At 42.4% G+C, this 12,661-nt stretch overlaps 1 protein-coding gene across 2 annotated transcripts in view; it reads left to right on the top strand.

Annotated features, from left to right (window-relative positions):
- The window catches only part of nup85 (nucleoporin 85), a 66,346-nt gene that overhangs the window by 17,741 nt on the left and 35,944 nt on the right, over positions 1-12,661 (top strand). For both annotated transcript variants that reach the window (XM_068057802.1, XM_068057803.1), the window contains exon 7: positions 11,907-12,028. In XM_068057802.1, the coding sequence (XP_067913903.1) occupies positions 11,907-12,028 (122 nt within the window). The remainder of the gene's footprint in view (positions 1-11,906; positions 12,029-12,661) is intronic.

Raw genomic sequence — 12,661 nt, 5'->3', positions numbered from 1 at the left:
AGAACCTCCACTTTCGAATTGGGTTCAAGTCTTAGTAACCTTTCACTCTCTCAGTATTCTGAGAGCAGATGTCTTCTCTCTCCTGAGGCTGCCACTGATGGTTTTTGTGTCTTCCGGTCTTCCTTACAGCCTCTAGACTTTTGAAAGCCTGTTAAATTTATCCAGAATCAAAAGTCAGTCCACAAGTCTGGCCACAGCAGAACCACTTGGGTCTATCTTTGTTTCCAGGTGTTAAAAAAATTTCAACTCGAGTTTGCACCTTCAGAGTCTTGGTTCCCTGTTTACAGTCTGAGTGTCTGGGAGAGAGAAATCCATTGTCCTTCAGATGTTACAACCTTGCATTCCGCTTTCAAAAGCGTCTTTAATCTGGGTTGCTTGTTCACGTGGTAATGAGGATTCCTATGTAGAGTTGGTATGAGGTCACATGTTCCCTTCGAATCCTTTTTCCATTACATTAAAAATCACAGTTTTTGAACTATCATGCTACAAAGTCCAGTGTTCATAACACATCCCCCTGAAAATAGAAAATTGGTTACCATAGTATTGATTTTGCAAACGCTTCCATTTTCATACGTATGAGTTGTTTTCCTCCATTATATCGTTCCTTTAAATCCTAGACAGAGTATCGACAATTACATTGTTCTTTCCTGTAACATGTACGATCTTCAGGGTAAATGATTGTAACATTAAACTCCATCAGAATCATGTGGCGTTCTTGGTCTTGAATTTCTCTACAAACCTGTTTTTGTACTTATTTAGATTTCTTGAGAAGGAACTGACTGGTCGTTCAATACTAGCATCATCCTGGAGTAATACTGCTCCTACACTATTGGCATCAATAGCCACTTTAAAGGGCTTGCTAAAATGTGTTGCTGCCAGGATGGGCTCATTTATTAAAATGGTCTTTAATTTGTCAAATACCATTTGACAGGATTCTGTCCATTCAGCCTTCACGTATCTCTTTAATAAATTTGTCAGTGGGGTAAATACTGTACTGAAGTTAGGAACAAACATCCAGTAGAACCCACACATCCCGAGGAATCGTAGTATCTCCTTTTCTAATCTTGGAGACTAGAAAGTCTATTATCGCCTGAACCTTAGCTTCTCTGGGCAACACTTGACCTTGACCCACGTCATGCCCCAGTTAGGAGACCTTAGACTTGGTAAACTTCACTACGTTTATTACCAAATTGGTTTTTTTTAACTTGTCAAACAGAGCCTTTTTATGTGTTCAACATGATCCTCCCAGTGTCACTGTATACCAAATGGTCATCAATGTACACAACACAATGCTTAGTCCAGCAATCACCTGGATAGTCAATCTTTGAAATGTAGCTGTTGCATTTTTCATACTAAACTGATGACCTTACACTGAAATAGGCCATCTGGGGTCATGGAGGCAGAAATTTCTTTACCTTGGTCTGTCAGTGGGACTTGCCAGTATGCTTTCAGCAGATCAGTCTTGCTAATAAAGACTGAATTCCCTACTCTATCAATACAATCCTCAAGTTGTGGGATTGGATAAAAGTCTGTTTTAGTTCCTGCATTGACTTTCTGATAATACAAAATCTTTTGGAACCGTCTGGCTTTGGTAGCCAGCACTACTAGAGAACTCCAGCTACTTTGTCTGGGTTCAATTATATTATTATTTAGCATATATTGAAACTCCTCTCAGACCTGAGGTTTAAATTGATAAGGGTTCTGTTTAATGGGTGTAGTTGTCCCTAAATCAACCCCTTGAATAGCCTGAGGAGTTTGACCTGGCGTAGCTTCACAAACTGCTTTAGACTCTTTTAACAGCTCAGTTAGGTCCCTTTTATATTCAGAAAGATAATGTAGAACCGTATGTAAACTTTCTAACACTTCTGTGTTTGCCAGTTTCACTGCAGGGTTTTCAATCTGAGAATTCTCAGTCTTTGCCTCTTCATCCAGTTCATTAAAAGTAACAATATCCTTAACCACCCCTTCTGTCACTTGGAATATATTTACTGGTTGATGAGGTTCACAGTCATAGTATTTTTTCATTATATTCACGTGACACACCCTTTGACTTTTCCATCTGCCAGGGGTACCAAACAAATAGTTCACCTTACTAAATTTCCTTGTCATGAAGTCAGGTCCACTGAACCAAGCTTTCAGTTGTTCCCCAGGCAAAGGCAACAAAACTAGCACCTTGTCTCCATGGTGAAAACATAGAAAATAGGAGCAGGAGTAGGCCATTCAGCCCTTCATGCCTGCTCCGCCATTCATTTATGATCATGGCTGATCATCCAACTCAGTAACTTGTTCCCGCTTTCCCCCCATATCCTTTGATCCCTTTCATCCCAAGAGCTATATCTAACTCCTTGAAAACATGCAATGTTTTGGCCTCAACTGCTTTCTGTGGTAGCAAATTACACAGGTCATCACTCTCTGGGTAAAGTAATTTCTCCTCATCTCAGTCCTGAAAGGTTTACCCTGTATCCTTAGACTATGACCCCTGGTTCTGGACTCCCTCACCATTGGGAACATCCTTCAAAGAACAGTACAGGAACAGGCCATTCGGCCCTCCAAGCCTGCGGCGATCTTGATGCCTGTCTAAACTAAAACCTTCTGCAATTCTGGGGTCCGTATCCCTCTATTCCCATCCTATTCATGTATTTGTCAAGATGCCTCTTAAACGTCGCTATCGTACCTGCTTCCACCACCTCCCCCGGCAGCAAATTCCAGGCACTCGCCACCCTCTGTAAAAAAAAAAAAAAAACTTGCCTCGCACATCCCCTCTAAACTTTGCCTGTCGCACCTTAAACCTATGTCACCTAGTAACTAACTCTTCCACCCTAGGGAAAAAGCTTCTGACTATCCACTCTGTCCATGCCACTCATAACTTTGTAAACCTCTATCATGTCGCCCCTCTACCTCTGTCGTTCCAGTGAAAACAATCCGAGTTTATCCAACCTCTCCTCATAGCTAATACCCTCCAGACCAGGCAATGTGCTGGTAAACCTCTTCTGTACCCTCTCCAAAACCTCCACGTACTTCTGGTAGTGTGGCGACCAGAATTGTACGCAATATTCCAAGTGTGGCCTAACTAAGGTTCTGTACAGCTGCAGCATGACTTACCAATTTTTATACTCAATGCCCCAACCGATGAAGGCAAGCATGCTGTATGCCTTCTTGACTACCTTATCCACCTGCGTTGCCACTTTCAGTGATCTGTGGACCTGTACGCCCAGATCTCTCTGCCTGTCAATACTCCTAAGGGCTCTGCCATTTACTGTATACTTCCCACCTGCGTTAGACCTTCCAAAATGCATTACCCGACATTTGTCAGGACATCAAGTCCTGTTAGAATTTTATAGGTTTCTATGAGATCCCCCCTCACTTCTGAATTCCAGCAAATATAATCTTAACCGACTTGATCTATCCTCATATGCCAGTCCCACCATCCCAGGAATCAGTCTGGTAAACCTTCGCTGCACTCTCTCTATAGCAAGAACATCCTTCCTCAGATAAGGAGACCAAAACTGCACACAGTATTCAAGGTTTGGACTCACCAAGGCCCTGTATAATTGCAGCAAGGCATCCCTGCTTCTGTACTCGAATCGTCTCGCTATGAAGGCCAACATACCATTTGCCTTTTTTACCGCCTGTTGGACCAGCATGCTTATCTTCAGCGACTGGAGTATGAGAACACCCAGGTCTCACTGCATATTTCCCCCTCTCAGTTTATGGTCGTTCAGATAATCTGCCTTCCTGTTTTTGCTACCAAAGTGGATAACCTCACATTTATCCACATTATACTGCATCTGCCATGCATTTGCCCACTCACTCAACTTGTCCAAATCACCCTGAAGCCTCTCTGCATCCTCCTCACAACTTACCCTCCCACCCATTTTTGTGTTGTCTGCAAATTTGGAGATATTACCTTTAGTTCCCTCATCTAAATCATTAATATATATTGTGAATAGCTGGGGTCCTAGCACCGATCCCTGCGGTACCCCACTAGTCACTGCCTGCCATTTGGAAAAAGACCTGTTTATTCCTACTCTTTGTTTCCTGTCTGCCAACCAACTTTCTATCCATCGCAATACACTACCCCCAATCCCATTCACTTTAATTTTACATGCTAATCTCTTACATGGGACTTTGTCGAAAGCCTTCTGAAAGTCCAAATAAACCACATCCACTGGCTCCCTTCATCAACTCTATTAGTTACATCCTCGAAGAATTCTGGTAGATTTGTCAAGCATGATTTCCCTTTCGTAAATCCATGCTGACTCTGTCCGATTCTACCACTGTTTTCCAAGTGCTCTGCTATAAAATCTTTGATAATGGACTCTAGAATTTTCCCCACTACTGATGTCAGGCTGACTGGTCGAAAATTCCCTGTTTACTCTCTACATCACCTTTTAAATAGTGGGGTTACATTAGCTACCCTCCAATCTGTAGGAACTGTTCCAGAGTCTATAGAATCTTGGAAGATGACCACCAAATAGCATCCACTATTTCTGGGGCCACTTCCTTAAGTACTCTGGGATGTAGATTATTAGGTCCTGGGGATTTATCGGCCTTCAATCCCATCAATTTCCCCAACACCATTTCTCTACTAATACTAATTTCCTTCAGTTCCTCTCTCTCACTAAACCCTGTGTTCCCCAGAATTTAGAGTCATAGAGTCGTACAGCTTAGAAACAGGCCCTTTGGCCCACCGCATCCATGCCGACCATAATGCCTATCTATACTAATCCCACCTGCCTGCATTAATTCCATATCCCTCTATGCCTTGCTCATTCAAGTACTTGTCCAGATGCCTCTTAAATGTCGCTACTGTTCCTGCCCCACCACCACCTCAGGCAGCTCATTCCAGATACCCACTATTCTTTGTGTGAAAAATTTACCCCTTTGATCCCCTTTAAATCTCCTCCCTTTCACCTGATATTTGGATCCTCCTTTGTGAAGACAGACCCAAAGTATGCATTTAGTTGGTCAGCTATTTCTTTGTTCCCCATAATAAATTTCCCTGTTTCTGACTGTAAGGGACCTACATTTGTCTTCAATCTTTTTCTCTTTACATACCTATAGAAACTTATACAGTCAGTTTTTATGTTCCCAGCAAGCTTACTTTCGTACTCCATTTTTCCCCCCTTAATCAATCCCTTGGTCCTCCTTTGCTAAATTCTAAATTGTTCCCAATCCTCAGGTCTGTTTTTTCTGGCAAATTTGTATGCCTCTTCCTTGGCTCTAATGCTATCTCTAATTTCCCTTGTAAGTCGTGGTTTGGCTACCTTCCCCGTTTTACTTTTGCGCCAGACAGGGATAAATAATTGTTGTAGTTCATCCATGCGCTCTTTGAATGTTTGCCATTACCTATCCACCGTCATGCCTTTAAGTAACGTTTCCCAATCCATCATAGTGAACTAGCACCTCATACCGTCGTAGTTTCCTGTATTAAGATTCAGGACCCTAGTCTCAGAATCAACTACGTCACTTTCCATCTTGATGAAGAATTCTATCATATTATGGTCACTCATCCCCAAGGGGTCTCTCACAACTAGATTGTCAACTATTCCTCTCTCATTACACAATACCCAGTCTAGGATGGCCTGTTCTCTAGTTGGTTCCTCAACGTATTGGTCCAGAAAACCATCCCATGTACACTCCATGATTTCCTCCTCTACGGTATTGACTAATTTAATTAGCCCAATCTATATGCAGATGAAATTCACCCATAATTACACATGTTCCTTTATCGCATGCGTCTCTAATTTCCTGTTTAATGCCAATCCCAACATCACCACTACAGCTTTGGGGTCTATATACAACCCCCACTAACGTTTTTTGCCCCTTAGTGTTTCGCAGCTCCACCCATACAAATTCCACGTCGTCAGAGCTAATATCCTTTCTCACTATTGCATTAATTTCCTCTTTAACCAGCAGTGCAACTCCACCGCCTTTTACTTTTTGTCTGTCCTTCCTAAATACTGAATATGCCTGGATGTTCATTTCTCATCCCTGGTCACCCTGCAGCCATGTCTCTGTAATCCCGACTATATTATACCCGTTTTCATCTATTTACGCAATTAATTCTTCCACTTTATTGCGAATGCTCTGCTCGTTGAGGCACAAAGCCTGAAGGCTTGTTTTTTTAACATTACTTGTCCCCTTCCCACTGTTTTTCACTGTGGCCCTGTTTGATTCTGACCCTTGATTTCTCTGCCTATCAGTTTTCTTATTCCCCTTACTGTCTTTTCTTCTTGTCTTTGATCCCCCCTCCTCTGACTCTCTGCAAGGGTTCCCATTCCCCTGCCATTTTAGTTTAAACCCTCCCCAACCACTCTAGCAAATACTCCCCCGAGGACATCAGTCCCGGTCCTGCCCAGGTGTAACCCATCCAGTTTGAACTGGTCCTACCTCCCCCAGAATCGATCCCAATGTCCCAGGAATCTAAAACCCTCCCCCTCACACCATCTCTTCAGCCATGTATTCATCCGATATATCCTGCTATTTCTACTCTGACTTGCACATGGCATTGGTAGTAATCCTGCGATCATTACCTTTTGAGGTCCTACTTTTCAGCTTACTTCCTAACTCCCTATATTCTGCTTTTAGGACCTGAGCTAAAAAAAACGACGTGCCTGAGCTGTTCTATCTGCTTGGGTTTTCATCACTTGCTGAAATCATTTGTGGCAAATAATAAAAATGGTATTTCCTTATCCCAATTGTGAGGATACTGTTTCGACCAGGTGAGAAAGGTGTTTAGGGAGTCTTTTACTGTCTTCGCCCGGTCTTATGGTAACAGGGTTTAATTTTCAAACACTGTGTTTTGAGCTTCCCCTTTGGTGAATCCTTGTTCACAGCTTTCCAATTATAAGGCAAAGAAATGAGCATAAACAGGCTTTCTTCGGTTTAAAGAAGGAAAGTGAAATTTTTAAAACTCACTTAAACTCTAATATGGTTCATGCCTACAGATATACGACACACCCAGCATGCGCATGCAATACACACATGTAAATAGGGACAGAAAAAAGGAGAGGAAAATATAGTAGAGAGGGATTTGAGGCTCATAAGAGTTTCTTGTTTACTGTGCTTTGAGCTCACTTGATTGCAGGTAGTCTTTCTGTTCGTCGGGGCCCAGTGTTCTTCTTAAACCTTGTTTACATAGGAGACTTTTCTCTCACATTGAGGTGCATGTGTTTTCACAAGGTTCTGTTCCGTGGGAAAGAGATGGAGGCAGGCAGGACTGGAGAGGAGGTTCTGTTCCAACTGGGAGCACATGGCTTTCTCCTTCCAAACACTTTTTTTCCCCAATTTAAAGCACTCTCAGTTCCAACCTCTGTAACACCCAGTTAGTCATGTGACTAAAACTGGTCTGACCACTTCTATCTATTGGGGAAATGATGACTGGATCCCCATTGTTCCAACACTGTCAGTTACTATGCAAATATTATTCCAGTCAGGGGCTTGCAATTTTAAGATTTGATGTTCATGTGGTGAAATCATGTGTGCCTCAGTCTTGGCAGGTGTTGGGTCTGCCTGACAATACTCAAAACATTATGCCTTAATCATACTCTTTAGGGTTTAGTGATACCTTGCCAAAGCACTTTGTGACCGCAGGTGATAAGCGTATGATTTGAGTAGTTTCACTCCCAAATTACACAAGACCTCTTGAAATACTCCTGATGGGAAATTTGATCTCTGGTCCAACTGAATTTTTTTTTGCCAATCCATATTTAGTGAAAAACTGAATTAACCTCTCAGTCACAACTTTTGCTGTGATCTCTTCCAAAGGTATTGCCTCTGGAAATCAAATGGACAAATTCATGATGGTTAGGAAAAAATGTGACCTCACTTAGTTGTGGGTAAGGGTCTGACACTATCTACAAGAAAACTACTAAATGGTTTGTCAAAAGCAAGTATTGGTATTAATGGGGCTGGCTTAATCGAAGGCTGTGGCTTCCCAACTACCTGACATGTATGACATGATCTGAAAAATTCAACCACATCTTTACGTAAGCCTGGCCAATGGAAATGCTGTCTTATCCTGGCCTGAGTCTTTTGAATACTCGCATGCCTTGCCATCGAAATCTCATGGGTAATTGTCAAAATTTCACTATGGTACCCAGGGGAACAACAACCTGATGAACTAGTGCCCAGTCTTCAGCACTGGCCATCTGGGGAGATCTCCACTTTCTCATTGGAATGTCGTTCTGAACATCATTGCACGTACGAACATATGAATTAGCAGGAGTAGGCCACTCGGCCCTTCGAGCCCACTTCGCCGTTCTACAAGATCATGGCTGATCTGATTGCAACCTCAATTCAGCATTCCCACCTACCTCCGATAACCTGTCACCCCCTGGCTTATCAAGAATCTATCAAAACCTCTGCCTTAGAAATATTCAATGACTCTGCTTCCACTGCCTTTTGAGGAAGAGAGTTCCAAAGACACTCAACCTTCTGAGGGAAAACAATTCTCCTCATCTGTCTTAAATAGGCGACTTATTTTTAAAATGTGACTCCTAGTTCTAGATTCTCCCACGAGAGGTAACAGCCTTTCCACATCCACCTTGTCAAGACCCCTCAGGATCTTATATGTTACAATCAAGGCACCACTTACTGTTCTAAACTCCAGCGGATACAAGCCTAGCCTGTCCAACCTTTCCTCAAAGACAGCCCGCTCATTCCAGGAATTAGTCTAGTAAAACTCCTCTGAACTGCTTCCAACGCATAAACATCCTTCCTTAAATAAGGAGACCAATACTGTACACAGTACTGCAGATGTGGTCTCACCAATGCCCTGTATAACTGAAGCATAACCTCCCAACTTTTGTATTTAATTCCCCTCACAATAAACAATAACGTTCTATTAGCTTTCCTAATTACTTGCTGAACCTGCATACTAACTTTTTGCGATTCATGCTCTAGGACACCCAGATCCCTTTGCATCTCGGAGCTCTGTAATCTCTCACCATTTAGATAATATGCTTTTTTAAAAATTCTGCCTGCCAAAATGGATAATTTCACATTTTCCCACATTATATTCCATTTGCCAGGTCTTCGCCCACTTACTTAACCTGTATATCTCTTTGTAGCCTCCTGATGTCCTCTTCACAACTTATTTTTTGACCTATCTTTGTGTCATCAGCTAATTGAGCAACCATTCATCCAACCATTCCTTCATCCAAGTCATTCATAAAAATTGTAAAACATTGAGGCCCCAGCATTGATCCCTGTGGCACACTACTCGTTACATCTTGCCAACCAGAATTAAACCATTTATGCCTACACTCTTTCCTGTTAGCTAGTCAATCTTCTATCCATGCTAATATGTTACCCACTACACGGTTAGCTTTTATTTTCCGCAATAATATTTGATGTGGCACCTTATCAAATACTTTCTGTAAAGTTAAGTACAGTATGTCCACTGGTTCCTCTTTATCCACAGCACATGTTACTTCTTCAAAGAACATAAATTGGTTTGACATGATTTCCTTTTCACAAAACCATGTTGACTCTGCCTGATTACCTTGAATTTTTCTAAGTGCCCTGCTATAACATCTTTAATAATAGCTTCGAACATTTTCCATATGACAGATGTTAAGCTAACTAGCCTGTAGTTTCCTGCTCTCTGTCTCCCTTTTTGAATAAAGGAGCTACATTTGCTATTTTCCAATCTAATGGAACCTTCCCCGAATCAAGGGAATTTTGGAAAATTAAAACCAACACATCAACTATCTCGCTAGTCACTTCTTTTAAGACCCTAGGATGAAGTCCATCGGGACCCGTTTGTCAGCCCGCAGCTCCAACAATTTCCTGGTGATTGTAATTTTCTTGATTTACAGCTATTTCTGGGATCTTATTTGTATCCTCTACAGTGCAGACCAATGCAAAATACATGTTCCATTCATCTGCCATTTCCTTATTTTCCATTATTAATCTCCCAGACTCGCGTTCCGTCGGACCAACGCTCACTTTGTTAACTTTTCTTTTTTAAATGTCTATAGACACTCTTACTATCTTTTTATATTTCTAGCTAGCTTTCCCTCGTGCTCTAATTTTTCCCTCCTTTTAATCTTTTAGTCATTCTTTGGTTTTTATATTCTGTCCGATCTTCTGACCTGCCACCCAGTTTTGTGCAATTATCTGCTTTTTCTTTAATTTTGATACTATCTTTAACTTTTTTAGTTAACAAGGATGGTGGCTTCTCCCCTTGGAATGTTTCTCGTTGGAATGTATCTATTCTGTGTATTCTGAAATATCCCCTTAAATGTTTGCCACTGCATATCTATTGACCTCAACCTAATTTGCCAGTTCACTTTAGCTAGCTGTGCTTTCATGCCCTCATAATTGCCCTTATTTAAGTTTAAAATACTGGTCTTGGACCCACTGTTCTCTCCCTCAAACTGAATATAAAATTCAATCATATTATGATCGCTGCTGCCTAGGGGCATCTTCACTATGAGGTCATTAATTAATCCTATCTTGTTGCACAATACCTGGTCTAGTATAGCCTGCTCTCTGGTTGGCTCCAGAATGTGCTGTTCTAACAAACTATCTCAAAAACATTCTATGAACTCCTCATCTAGGCTACCTTTGCCCATCTAATATTTCCAGTCTATATGTAGATTAAAATCCCCCATGATTATCGCCGTACCTTTCTGACAAGCACCTATTATTTCTTCATTTATACCCTGTCCTACTGTGTGGTTACTGTTAGGGGCCTGTACACCACTCCCACAGGTGACTTCTTGCCGTTATCATTTTTCATCTCTACCCAAACTGCTTCTACCTCCTAGTTTCCTGAGCTTGAGTCATCCCTCGCGATTGTGCTAATAGCATAATTAATTAACAGAGCTACCCCTCCACCTTTTCCTAGCTTCCTGTCCTTCCTAAGTGTCATGTACCCTTCAATATTCAGGTCCCTATCGATGTCATCCTGCAGCCATGTCTCTGTAATGGCTATCAGATCATACTTATTTATTTCTATTTGCACTCTGAGGTCATCTGTTTTATTTCGACGGCTACGTGCATTCAGATACGGGGTCTTTAGTTTTGTCCTTTTGATTATTTTTGTAACTTCTAGCCTTATTGGCATAGTCTGTTTATAATTTCCCATATTAATACCTTTCTTGCCTTGTCTCTGCTCTTTGATTTACCACATCTTCCCAAATTGGTACAAATAAAACATCACTGCTGTCTTTATGGCTGGCGTCACCAAGGGTCATGTCATCCAGGGGTCCTTAGGCTGGCATCTCAGTGCTCGAAAGGTTAACTGAGACAGCAGGAGCGGGTCTACTGGGTTAGAGGGGAAGACTTCAGAGCTCCTGCTCTCAATCACTGTGAATGGAGTGTGTGGATGTTGGCCAAGGTTAAGCAGATTATGATGTCCCGTGGTAGAATAGCTTGTGACTGCCACTGTCGGGCTCAAGTATGTAACATGCCACTGGATGACTGCTGGAGCCTGTGGGATCTGGACCCCAGCTGGAGCCTGTGGGATCTGTAGTTCAGTAGGAGCATGAACCTGCTGGAGCCTGTGGGACCTGTACTGCAGCAGGAGCATGAATCTGCTGGAGCCTGTGGGATCTGTAGCTAAGCAGGAGCATGAACCTGCTGGAGCCTGTGGGACTTGTACTCCAGCAGGAGTATGAACCTGCTGGAGCCTGTGAAACCTGTACTCCAGCAGGAGCATGAATCTGCTGGAGCCTGTGGGATCTGTACTCCAGCAGGAGCATGAATCTGCTGGAGCCTGTGGGATCTGTAGCTAAGCAGGAGCATGAACCTGCTGGAGCCTGTGGGACCTGTACGGCAGTAGGAAGTTGTGCCTTGGGCAGGGCTGCAGCAGTGGGTTGTGACTGAATTGTTTTAACTAGATGTTGTAACACTATGGTTTGTGGAAATACTAAGGCAGTAATATCTGATTGCAGCTGGTTCCCTTATGATGCACCTTCTGGACTGGATCAGACTGCACGTTTGCCAGGTGGATGCTATGTCTGATCAGGTCATGGCTTCGGATAACCCCGTGGAACACCTGTACTTCTGGAACGTGGTAAGTGATGACCTGGTGCTGCCAGGGTTCCTGGCTCACCACAGCTCTCAGTGGAGGTGATGGTGGATGGGGTGGTGATCCCCAAGAATCAGTTCCTAGTATTAAAGTGCTGTGCGTTTTGCTGAATCATGCAGGCCAGGCAAAGTTTAATTGTTAATAGTCTTAACTGTTTCAGTTAAGGGGTAAGTTAGGTTTCTTGCAGTTTTAAACAAGGGTATACTAACACTCTGAGAGTAGCTGTAGCTAGTTAATTCGGTAGTGAGCTTAAACTGGTTTCTGAGCTTTAGCAGAGCTGATAGCATTGATTTCAGAATATAAATTCAGGGGACTCTCAGTGCTGCTTGTCTGCTTTGAGTGCTGCTGGAGAGTACAGTGTGAAGAAGGGAGTTTGGTAATTGAGAGAGTTCGGTAAGGAGGGGAACTATAAGAAAATCAATTTGAGTGCACAGAGTATAAAATGAGGGAGGAGCTCCTTTCTTTCTTCCACCTTTTTTTCAGCCTCCAGTAGCTGCGCCTCTCTTCGGTACAGGGGAAGAAGTTGATTGGTGAGTAACTGGTAAGTTATTTTACTTCTCATCATAATTAAAAACTTTTAAAGTTACATTATGGCAGGTCAGCGTGGCCAAATGGAAT

Source organism: Heterodontus francisci, chromosome 26, assembly GCF_036365525.1.
Source record: "Heterodontus francisci isolate sHetFra1 chromosome 26, sHetFra1.hap1, whole genome shotgun sequence".
Taxonomy (NCBI): domain Eukaryota; kingdom Metazoa; phylum Chordata; class Chondrichthyes; order Heterodontiformes; family Heterodontidae; genus Heterodontus; species Heterodontus francisci.
The sequence above is the reverse complement of the archived record's forward strand: the minus strand, read 5'-3'. Positions and strand labels throughout refer to the sequence as shown.